Source organism: Lytechinus variegatus, chromosome 16 (genome assembly GCF_018143015.1).
Source record: "Lytechinus variegatus isolate NC3 chromosome 16, Lvar_3.0, whole genome shotgun sequence".
Classification (NCBI taxonomy): Eukaryota; Metazoa; Echinodermata; class Echinoidea; order Temnopleuroida; family Toxopneustidae; genus Lytechinus; species Lytechinus variegatus.
The window spans coordinates 8,289,556-8,301,617 of record NC_054755.1 but is presented as its reverse complement, the minus strand read 5'-3'; the positions used below and the strand labels follow the sequence as shown (position 1 = coordinate 8,301,617).

The 12,062-nt window shown below is 37.4% G+C and overlaps 1 protein-coding gene across 1 annotated transcript in view; it reads left to right on the top strand.

The window, feature by feature from the left end:
- Positions 1-12,062, top strand: part of LOC121429462 (ATP-binding cassette sub-family C member 4-like) — a 44,643-nt gene that overhangs the window by 18,764 nt on the left and 13,817 nt on the right. The window contains exons 8-18 of the mRNA XM_041626479.1: positions 780-1,029; positions 1,994-2,560; positions 2,956-3,060; positions 3,518-3,709; positions 4,172-4,353; positions 5,071-5,167; positions 5,879-6,064; positions 6,961-7,005; positions 10,292-10,432; positions 10,815-10,922; positions 11,542-11,749. Of these exons, the coding sequence (XP_041482413.1) occupies positions 780-1,029; positions 1,994-2,560; positions 2,956-3,060; positions 3,518-3,709; positions 4,172-4,353; positions 5,071-5,167; positions 5,879-6,064; positions 6,961-7,005; positions 10,292-10,432; positions 10,815-10,922; positions 11,542-11,749 (2,081 nt within the window). The remainder of the gene's footprint in view (positions 1-779; positions 1,030-1,993; positions 2,561-2,955; positions 3,061-3,517; positions 3,710-4,171; positions 4,354-5,070; positions 5,168-5,878; positions 6,065-6,960; positions 7,006-10,291; positions 10,433-10,814; positions 10,923-11,541; positions 11,750-12,062) is intronic.

Below are 12,062 nucleotides of genomic sequence, written 5' to 3'. Positions count from 1 at the left end.
AACATTGAGATGATTATATATTCCATCTTAGCAGCAGATTGTGATCATTGTTATTTCACAAAACAGCATTTATGCACTTGTACAATGAAAGATGAACCTTTGACAGCTAGCATCAACTCATTCCAAATATTTTGTATCACATTCTCATGAAAAGAAAACAAATTTTATCTTGAGATAGATCACATTTCATGTTAAAGGTAAAAAAAAAGACATTTTTCAATCTGTTTATATTTTTGTAAAGATCTTCATGTATATATTTATTCTGCATATCAATTCTTAATTCTTCTTTGTAATCTTTTCCGCAATCATGCTTTCACTTGTGTCCTCTCTTCTATCTATCCATCTTATCCTTACACCCAATTATTAATTCCCTCCTCATGGCTTTCATGGTCTCAACTATTCTGCCATCCATCTCCCAATCGATATTTCATCCATCCACCCTTTTCATTCATTCATTCATTCATTTATTCATCCATCCATCCATCCATCCATCCATCCATCCATCCATCCACCCATCCATCCATCCATTTGCTCATTCATTCAATCAATCATTAATTAATCATTCATATATCCATCAATTCATCCATCCATCCATTTGCTCATTCAATCAATCATTAATTAATCATTCATTCATCCATCCATTCATCTATCCATCCATCCATCCATCCACCCTCCCACCCTCCATTCACTCCTTCATTCATTCTTTCATTTATTCATTCATTTGTACATTCGATCAATCATTCATCAATGGTTCATTCATCCCCATCTCACTCCTCCAGGAAAGAAATTGCCAAGGTGATGCGCTCCGCCCATCTCCGTTCTTTCAACATCGCATTCTTCAACCTGGCTACCCATATCATATCTTTCTCCACCTTCACCGTGTATGCCATGACCGGCCATGTTCTCACGCCGAGCATCGTCTTCCTAGCTATCCCGCTCTTCAATGCTGTCCGCCTCACTGTCGTTCTCTTTATACCATACTGCATCATGTATGGGAGTGAGGGGCTTATTGCTGTTAGGAGAATACAGGTAAGATCTTAAAGATGACAATTTTTCTTCACGCAATCAAGAAAGTCTGTTGCCTCAAAAGATTAAGAAGTAACTTTCTTCTATTTCAATTTTTTACTTTTATTTATTTTTATTTTCTCATAAAGAAAAAAAATCATTTGTAATGCCTGCTCAGGCAGATATTCCCTTTTAATGAAGTATCTTTTCATAGTAATCTATATTATATTCATGTTCATTAATTGAAAAGTCACAAGCCCCATGCTAATTTAATCAGTTTCTGAATCTGTACAAAGACAGAGGAAAATCACAGAAAATGATGCTAATAGTCTTCAAAAGTAATTGAAAATATCAAGAAAAAAAAATTGTCAAGGGAGTGAATTATCAACTGGTAGAATCATGCTATGTATTTACCTTTTTCATCTCCTTTTTCCATATGATATATTCCTATTATGTATATGAGCAGACTGAATGCAGAGAAACTCATAATATTCCTAAGTCTTGAAGGCTCTGCCTATTTTAGTTAATATCTAATTTATTTAGTGTGACTTTATTTATCACTACTTTAGGGATTGTCACTCTATTTACATTGCTTTTATAGTCAATTCCATCATTTTCATAAGAGCATATTCTTTAAAGGTGAACTTATATTCAAGTTATAGATGCATGTTTATATTAATTGAGGAATACATATGTGCACTGCATTGTTTAGAAAAATGTTAAATAAACTCTTGAATCTCAAATTAAATGTATCTCTTTTCAAATCCCAGTTACAGAGTTTTGATGGTGGGTGAACTAATAAACTCTTGAAACTTGAATTAGTTTCTGTTTTTGTTCATCCTGACTCAAGAGTTTATGATGATGGATGAACTTTTAAACTCTTGAATCTGACACTTATGTCTATTTAATGAAGGAAATTTTGATGATGGATGACCCATTATACCCTTGAATCTTGAATTAGTTTATGTCTTTGTAAATCTTGATGCAGGAGTTTTTAATGATGGATGAACTGAAGGCTTTAAAACATGCAGAGTCCGACTCCTCCATCGCATCTGATGCCAACTTACCCATCCCTGAGCAGATTGGAGAACCACTGGAGGAGAACGAGAAGAAGGATAGAAGAAAAGATGAGGACAGGGCGGAGACCATCGACGATAATAATGTCACGGTTGCTTTCCTACCTAACGACAACAAAGAAAAGGAAAAAGGGAAATACATGAAGCTCATGAATGATAAGAGAGAGGAAGAGGAAAATGAAAAGGAAGAGCAAAGAAAGGAGAGGAGAGAAAGCATCGACGACGATGACGTCATGGTAGCTTTCCTCGCCAACGACAACAACAAGGACAAGGAAAAACTTGCCAACGATGTTCCAGATGGGAAATACATGAAGCTAATGAATGATAAGAGGGAGGAAGAAGAGGAGAATGGAAAGGAGGAGCAAAGAGAGGAGAGGAGAGAAAACAACGAAGGATCAAAACAAAGAGTTGACAAGATTTCTGAACATGGAGAAAACGAAAGTGACATCATTCTCCGGAATGTAGGGGGATCTTGGGAAGTCAAAGTAAGTTTCATGTTAATTCTCTGATTTGGATTCTGTATTCTGTTCCCCCTTTTCATGGAAGCAGAAAATTATTATGATTAACTTTATATTGAGATGTCTCTCAAATCTAGATATTGTCTTTCACTAAATATTGTATATATTCTGAAATTGCTTTATATTTTGCTAATTTTGTTAACTTGCCTAATACATGTATATTATTATCTGTACAGGTCAAATGCTTCCTTTAAAAACTTGCTTCAGTGGGAATCTGGTTGTTGCGTTCACTATATGTAGATGCAGCCGCTCAAGTGAGGTGGCCACTAACATGGGTTTGATTGTATTAAATCACAAAAACACTTGTGTTTAAATGTTGTTTTACATTCACTTTTATCTTCCCTGTTTTGATTCAGGATGATGATGATGATGATAAAGTTGGTTTCAGTTTGAAGGATATCAACTTTTCTCTTCAAGCCGGAGAGCTGGTAGCCATCATTGGACCGGTGGGCAGTGGCAAGGTGAGTTATCTGGGACCTGTTTTTGCAAAGGAATGTGGTCCATTCAAACTTGACTATGGAAAGCCAGTAACATCATCATCTAGAATTCATTTTCTGTCGAATTGTATCCTCTAAATATGACAAACACTGTTGTTTTCTTTGTTTAACACAAATGGATGATTGCATATGCTTATTGTTAAAGTATTATGGTACTGCTGGCTTTCTATAATTGAGAATAATATATCAGTCATGCTATTTTGTGAGACAGTCGCAGGATTCTTTGTCATCTGTTAAAAGAAATTGTTTACAAGAAGAATTAGATACCATTTTTGATTTTGTTCTCCCACCAGTCATCTAAAAGCAAGGATGAATCAGTTGCCATCTCAGACTGGTAACATTATTATGAGAAGTGCAATCACAGCATACCTTGCATAAACGCAATAAAACTTTGGTACCATTCTTTATTTTCTTTCAACAGTCTTCACTTCTCATGGCCATGATGAATGAGCTGCCAACGCAGACTGGTGATGTGATTATGAGTGGTAGAATAGCGTACACAGCACAGCAGCCATGGGTGTTCTCTGGCACGCTAAGGGATAACATTCTCTTTGGCAAGAAGTTCGACCAAGACAAGTACAAGGAGGTCCTGAAAGTCTGTGCGCTCAAAACGGTAAGTGGTCATTCTGAATTGTTGTCTTGGTCTGGTGGTTTTGACTATCTTCTTTCAATCACAAGGACCAGGTTCGAATCCCAGCCTTGGTGTGTGTTTCATAAAGTTGTTCGTAAGTTAAGAGCGACTTTAAAAACGACTGGTGATCCTTTCTTGTGGTAAATGGTATGTTCATTGGTGATGATTTAGCGCGTAAGAAAGTATCACCAGTCGTCCTTAAAGTCGCTCTTAACTTCTTCTAGCAAGAAATTTATCCACATTGTGCTGCACTAGACCCTGGTGAGGTAAATAATTACCTGGCAGGATAAATTCCCTGAAAGCACTGAGCGCTGGAAGGCAGCTCGAGCTAGAGCTGGGTTAATAATAGCTGCACTTTGTATCTTTTGAAAAAGTAATGACAAGAAGAATGTAATTTTACCTGATTTCTGATTTGGAAGAACTTTATTTTTTCACCTTGCACAGGACATTGCACTATTACCCGAAGGTGACCTGACCCTTGTTGGGGACAGGGGCATCACATTGAGCGGAGGTCAAAGGGCAAGGGTCAGCCTGGCCAGGGCCGTTTACCACGAGGCTGATGCGTACCTACTGGACGACCCTCTGAGTGCAGTAGATACAGCCGTGGGAAGGCATCTATTTGATAAGTAAGAAATTACTTCAGTCAGTCAGTCATGTGTAATGCATTGTTTACAGGTACATGTATGCAAGTTTTACGATGACATGATTAATCTGCTTTTTGTTCCTCAAATTGGCAACGGTCATTCATTTTCTATTCATTTTTATACTTTGAAATTTTAGATATGGATATAACGGGGGTGAAAATGAATAATAATTGCAGAACTTTAATAAAGTGTTGCCAATAACAATTTTTATTAGTGATTTTCTGTTTATTTTCATGATGTTGCCTGTTTAGAGATTGTCATGATTATCTGAGCTTGAATTATCTGAATTAAACATTTTTTTTTCATAGAAATGGCTCAACTTACTGCATTTTTCAGTATATTGCTTTGTCTTGTTATCACAGTTGATCATTTTGATGTGTGAAGTTTGAAAAAGATTGTTCAGTCTATGCATGATACATCAGTTTATTTGTTACTCAAAACTAGTTTTGCCCGGGAACAGTTTGTAGGGGTTCATGTTAGCATGCGACCGGGAAACTTATGTGTTCTCTTATCTTACACCCACCTCCTTCTTTTTGTCCACTCTTCTCTCCTTCCCTCCTATCTCTTCCTTCCATTCACCCTTTTCTCTTGTTCTCTCCCTCCATTCCCATTCCTTACCTCCCTGATCTCGTGTTATCTCTATTTTACATAATTTCTTCTCACTCTTGCCTTTGCATTATCTCTTCTCCCTGTGTCTAGGTGCATCAAAGGCTATCTTAAAGACAAACCGGTTGTTCTCGTCACCCATCAGTTGCAGTATCTCGATGCGGCAGACTGCATAGTTGTTCTCAAAGATGTAAATACTGGTCACCTCACTTATAGAATGTTGAAATATTCACAATGGTGGTGATAATGATAATGAGTGCAAATCTGTAGGTTTCAATTATAGAGAATAAATTAATGTTATGCCATGTGATCCTTCATGGGCATGTTTCTAGTCCTGAATAGGACGAATTAAATTTGAAGTTTTGCCAAGGAATGCAAATAATTTGTTGAACTTTGGTTTGAATCATTATTTTCTGTACTAAGCATATGCCTACAGAAGGGTTACATGGGTACTGCAAAGGTTCTACATGTACATTGATGAGAGTGTAGTTGGTGATGGTTGTGATGATGATAATGACAATGATAATGATGATCATGATGATTGTGCTGCTGCTGATACTGATGAGGATGGTGAAAAGATGATGATGATGATAAATGGTGGATGATGATGCTTGATTGATGATGATGATGGTGAATGATGATGGTGATGATGATGATGATGATGACGATGATGATGATAATGACGATTGTGCTGCTGCTGATACTGATGAGGATGAGGATGATGACGATGATGATTATGGTGAAAAGATGATGAAGTCGACGATGATGATGATAATGATGGTTATGATAATGATGATGATGATAATGATGGTGGTGATGATGATAATGATGGTGATGATGACAATAAAATGATAATGACACGGAACAACCATCAATGAATTCTCCCATTTTAAAAACCCAGGGCGAAATGGTAGCATGCGGAAGCTACATAGAGCTTCAGACCTCTGGGATAGACTTCGCTGCTCTCCTCAAAGAACACCAATCTCTACAGCAAGAAGATGTACTCTCGCAGGCCAGCTCAGTGCATTCAATCCCAGGAGCCATTGCGACAGAGATCAATCCCCATGTTGATGACATCATTCTAGAAGTGAGTATTACTCTGCATCAATTACTTTGACACTATTCTCATTTCAATCCTAAACACTAGTTTACTGGAAACCGGTTCAGGAAACCAGTTTGGAAGATCCCTTTGCTGGCGTTCCCGTTTGATCACCACAAAGTGGTTCTCAAAATCACTTCATGAAAAGCGACCTTGTGGCTATGGGTACGCTCTCAGTTTCGTGCAAATTGAAAGTGCAGCATAGGCATTTTACACACCATATATGCGAAGATCACTTCCCGAAAAACGATTGCGTTCTTACGCTATTAATATCAGGTTAACGAGGCAAAGCGATCTTGAAAACTATACGTGAGGTGGTTTTCAGAACCATTTTGGAAGATCGCTTCCAAGACCACTTCAACCATTCTTATTACACGTTAAACTAGTTTCTAGTAAACTAGATTTAAGATGATAATTAGAATAGGGTCTTTGTGAATTAGGTATTTAGCACTCAATACGTGTATAGGTGGTTTAAAGTAAATATCAGAAAACGGTTTATGTCATAGAACTGAATCTCATCATTCCCTGTAATAGATGTTGTGACTGTTTGCTTATAATATATATATATATATATATATATGTGTGTGTGTATGTACCTTTTTTCGTATTCAACAAATTTATGTATTCAACATTTATTGTTTTGTCTGTTCATCTTTTTCTATTGAATTTGTTTTTATTATTAAACAATTATTATATATATATATATATTTTTTTTTTTTTTGAATTATGTATATGATTAATTCATCTTTGTTTAATTTGATGTTTTTACCCAAATTAGCATTTTTCTAATCAGCTCCTTTCTTATTTTGTCTTGTCAGCCTGTTTTTCTTCTCAATATCTACATTCCCTGTCATATTTTTTCGATTAAAATTTACCCCTAACAGGTTGATGAAAAAGGGAGATTTATAGGAGAGTATTGGATGAAACAGGTAGACCATTTTCATGATGGTTGGTTTCTGATTTTGCATCCATTAACCAGTCATTTATAGCCAAGTGTTAAAAAAATTTAAAAAGCAAACATGGAATGCCTGAACCGGGAAATTACAATTCAGTTTTAATGGTTGCATCTGGGGCCTGTTTCATATAGGACTTGCAACCGTTGTAACTTTGCCATTATGGCAACTACCATGGAAACCTTGATTATGATTGGCTGCTGAGCCTTGTTACCATGGTAGTTGCCATTATGGCAAAGTTACAACAGTTGCAAGTCCTTTATGAAACGGGCCCCTGGTCTTTAATGAATCTTAACCTTGCACTTGGAAAAATTAAAACCAGCCACTTTCGTTATGACAGTAACTGGCATGCATACTTGTATGTGGAGTGCTTTATCCATGTCCATGTGCAGGTGTTATGGGGCCGACCACAACCCAGTGATATTCAAGTATTGAAAATGAAAAAGAGCAAGAATAAAAAATCTTGAAGAACAAATTCAGGGATGTTGGTCATGTAATTCCATTTCCTTTGTTTAAATGAAGAAAAATAAGTTGCCTATAAGTTTTATTGCACACTTCCTATGAAAATACATGTACATGTACCTGGTTCAGCCCCTGCACATGTGAAAATGAAATACCTATTCATGCAGATCATTACTTGCATGTATAGACAAATTAACAAAGCCTTGTACACAAAAATTCATCCAAAATATTGTCCACAGAGTTCTCTATTGATTCTTTGTTTGAACATTCAATTTGAATTTCTGAGCAGGTAATTTGATTTTAGTTTGATTGGACATGTGTGCACCATCCTGTGAATGAGTGTTGAGTGTGGTGATTTGCTGAAAGCATGTTACTGCAAATTTGAGTGAAAATCTTGTCACTCGAGTGATTCTGAACTCTTCATCTATAGGGCTATCCAGGCACAGTAGCTTCCATCCTTCCAGATCTTTTTGTCATATGAAATTCTACTCGGCGATATCAATTATCGACATGCACTTCCAGTAGTCGTCAGTGCATGAGCGCTGCTCAAAGACCAAAAGCTTCAGACTCTGTACCATCGGTTGATGATCAGGGCCACTGTCTTACAATGAGTTGCGATTCATCCAATCAACCACAAACATGTATGGAAGGCCATTAATGTCGACATCTAAAATAGATAGATACCTAGAACCTAGATATGACGTATATTCATACATTCATCACTTTCTTGAAAATTAGTTTTCTCTTTATTTACCAAGGTCATAGTGTAAATTTCCTGTGAGAAAAATTATGACATTGATGGATTTCCATATAGTTGAGGTGGATCAGATCAGTAACTCTTAATAAGACGGGGCCCAGCTGTTAGCCCCAAAAGTACAATGTACCCCTCACATCTAATCCAGTGTCTTGGAAGGAAATGTTTGCTATCAATAGTTGATATCGCTCAGTATCGGCTATACAGGATGCAATAGTAAAGGAGAATTCTACATTAGAACTAAACTCTATCTTCAAAGCCTGTCTAAAGCATCGGTGAAGGTTGCTAATGTGAATGATATTGTAGTTCATCTAACACTCAATTCTAACGGAAGAGGAATGACTAATTTTTTTATCCTTGGATTCTTCGTGAAAGTTTTATTTTAGTTCTAAGGATATTTTTTATTGCCCTTTCTCAGTCATGTTTATCTCTATTAAAATAACATTTATTGGCAGAAAGAAGCTGCTGAAAACTTATCTAAAAAAAAAGAGAGCCAATGGAGTAAATTAGAGAGTCAAAAGGGGTTTAAGTTTCGATCCTAGCAGAATCTTTGTCGGAGGCAAAATGACCTAAAAATAAAATTTATTGATTGCTTATAAGCTACAAACAAAAGTTATAATGATGAGATTTTAAGCCAATTCCATCACAATGAGAATAGTTAGAATGATTTTGATGATAGGTGACTGGCTTGCGATTGGGTGAAGGGAGATGTGACGTCACAGCTCTTGTCAGCTTGAGCGTCACAGACCGGTCAGAGACAAGTCGCAAGGAAAATCAGAAGGATTTGACATGTCAAATCCTTATGACTGGATTGCAAGCTCAATCCAACTTCCAGCCAATCAGACAGTAGAGTTGCACGACGCGTATTTCATAAACAACGCGCATTAAGCGCACTTTCTCAGATTCTATGGCAAAAAGCGCATGCGCATGAGTTGCAGATCGGATCGCAAGGTGTGCGGTGTTGAGGCTTATGACTACCTTGCGATTCATCTCCTCTCACTCAGTTGCAAGCCAGTCGCGGACCAGTCGGGTCATAAGGTTTGCGGTGGCCTTTATGTGTGTGTTAATATTTCATACCACCCACTCAATAGCAGTTTTATTACATGTTCATGTAATGAAGTAAAGAATTTGAACAGTTATGGACACCTTTGGAGGGAATATACTAAAACTTTAAACTGGTATGGTTAATGTTGATTTTCAAAAGTCTGAGCTTCAAAGTCCCAGTTTTTATCTGTGTCTGTGATATGTTGTGAAAATATAACCCTGAAAAAAAATTGCCCTTGAAAATCTTTATACTTGAAATAAAAATATGAAAATGTATATAAATGACCAGAGATACCTTCTCAAATTTATTCCATATACCATATTTGCGATAATTATTGTCCTACGTTGAAGAGAAATTGTGTGATGATTATTCAATCTCAGATATCTGGACAGTGTTTCCATGAATGTGATTTTTTTCTTCCTATTTGTTTTTCCAGCCATATTTAATAAATAGTAGTATTGAATACAACGCACATAAATTTTTTTAAAGAAGATATCTGTAACATTAAGCAATGTCTTTAGATAGTGGTGTAGTGGTTCTGACTCTCAACTTGTAATAAGAGGGTTGTGTATTCAAATCCCATCATGGCCTAGGATCCTTTGGCAAAGCATCGATCCACGCTTAGTCACTCCCCACCTAGGTGCTAAATGGGTACTTGATAAAAGATGTGAAGGTCATTGTAGTTGGAATACTGTGCTTCGAAGGGAGTGGAGGACATGCATACATTATGTCCAGGAATGACTGATTGAATCTGACGACCAGAATAATATCAAATCTGTGTTAAAGCGCTTTATGCCGTAATACCTATATCAATAACCTGGGGCCTGTAACACAAGCTTAATCATCTTTTTAGAAAAAATTTCTTAACGACTAAATGCATCGACCACAAGGTGCATGTACAATCAATAGTGAAAATCAAGCTTTCGATCAATCGCAAACATTCGTGTTATAGGGACCCTGATAAATCATGAAATAGCCTTAATTTGGACTTTCTTTGACAGGCTGATGAAGGTGTACTAGATAGGCAGAAAGAGACCAAGTCAGAAGGCACAGTGGCATACAAAGTCTATGTGAAATACTTCAGGGCAGGGGCAGGCGTGATTGGGTTCGCCGTCTTCATGCTCTTCAATATTTGCAGCCAGGTGAGTTGAACTGTTTGGAAGGACATTCCAGAAAAATGTCTAAAGCCCTGTGCGCACTATGCGATCCAATTCTGTTAATATATCACTATTTGCAGTAGATATGAAGTTCCAAGAAGCAAAATGATCTTATTTGAATTTTGGCCCAATGTTTAATGGGAATTACAAAATCATAGTTTTACTTTGCGGCAAGCCCTGTGGTCAGAGGAGTAATCCATTGTGAGTCTACTTAATCTACATGATTTGGGTGGGGCAAACCAATAGTACTGTATGTTGCTATTTTGTAGCTCCAAATAGTATGATGATAAATGATAGTATTTATGGAAGATCTGGGAATGATTCGAATTCTATATCAAGGAATTTGCTATTTTTCTCTTAAAACCAGGCCTTCATGAACCTCACTGACTGGTGGATTTCGAGGTGGGCATTCGCTGAGGAGATGGCCTGCGCTGAGTTACTGAATCGGTCCTGCACAGTCGATAGGGTCCTACCAGTAAGTCAACAGCAAGGAGATGTTATTATTAGATGTTATACTATATTCTATTGTGTTCATTGGAAACAGTTCAGTCCCTACAATCTTCTTTTTCTCTTTCTTCTTTTCTTCTTTCTCCCCTTTATTATTCTTCCCCTCCTTTTTTCTATCCCCCTTCCTCTCCTTCTCCTCCTTCCCCCTCCTCCTCCTCCCTCCTCTTCTCTTTCTCCTCTTCCTCTTCTCACCTTCTCTTCCTCTTCTTCCTGCACTCCCATCTCCTCTTCTCCTTCTCATCTTCCTCTTCCTTTTCCTCCTCCTCCTCCCTCCTCTTCTCTTTCTCCTCTTCCTCCTTCTCTTCCTCTTCTTTCTGCACTCCAACCTCCTCTTCAACTTCCTATTCTTCCTCTTCCTTTTCCTCCTCCTCCTCCATCCCTCCTCATTCCCATCCTTTCCCTCTCCTCTTCTTCTGTCTCCCCCTCTGGTTCCCCTTCTTCATTTCCACCCTCTCTCCTTCCTTTCCCCATCTCCTTTGATAGCAACACCAATTCTTCAAAATTCATAGGAAGATATATAACTCCCAACGCTTTACAAACAGAACTCCACATGGTTTAAGCCATTCTATTTTCTTTTGTCATTTCAGAATCAAACCTTTGTTGATGAGATGGATATAGACCGACCGTACTATCTTCAAAACCTCTCCATCTTCCTCTGTCTCTTCATATTCTTCTGCTTCATCCGTTCCTATCATGTATTCTTCATCATCGTCAATGCTTCCGCCGTTCTTCACAATAGAATGTTCGATGCCCTAATCAGGGCCCCGATGCAGTTCTTTGATACAAACCCAATAGGTAAGAAAATGACTTATGTCAAACTTGGGGCACATTGTGGTCTGTAGGTTCTGACTAATGTCTTTCAAACAAAAGGTCATGGGTTCAATTCCCAACCACTGCATGTTCACCCAGGCAATGTGAAGAGCTAATACTAGCTGGATTAATTTCTTTGAAGGTCAAGTCCACCTCAGAAAAATGTTGATTTGAATCAATAGAGAAAAATCAGAAAAGCACAATGCTGAAAATTTCATCAAAATCGGATGTAAAATTAGAAAGTTATGACATTTCAAAGTTTCGCTTTTTAACAAAATAGTTATATGAACAAGCCAGT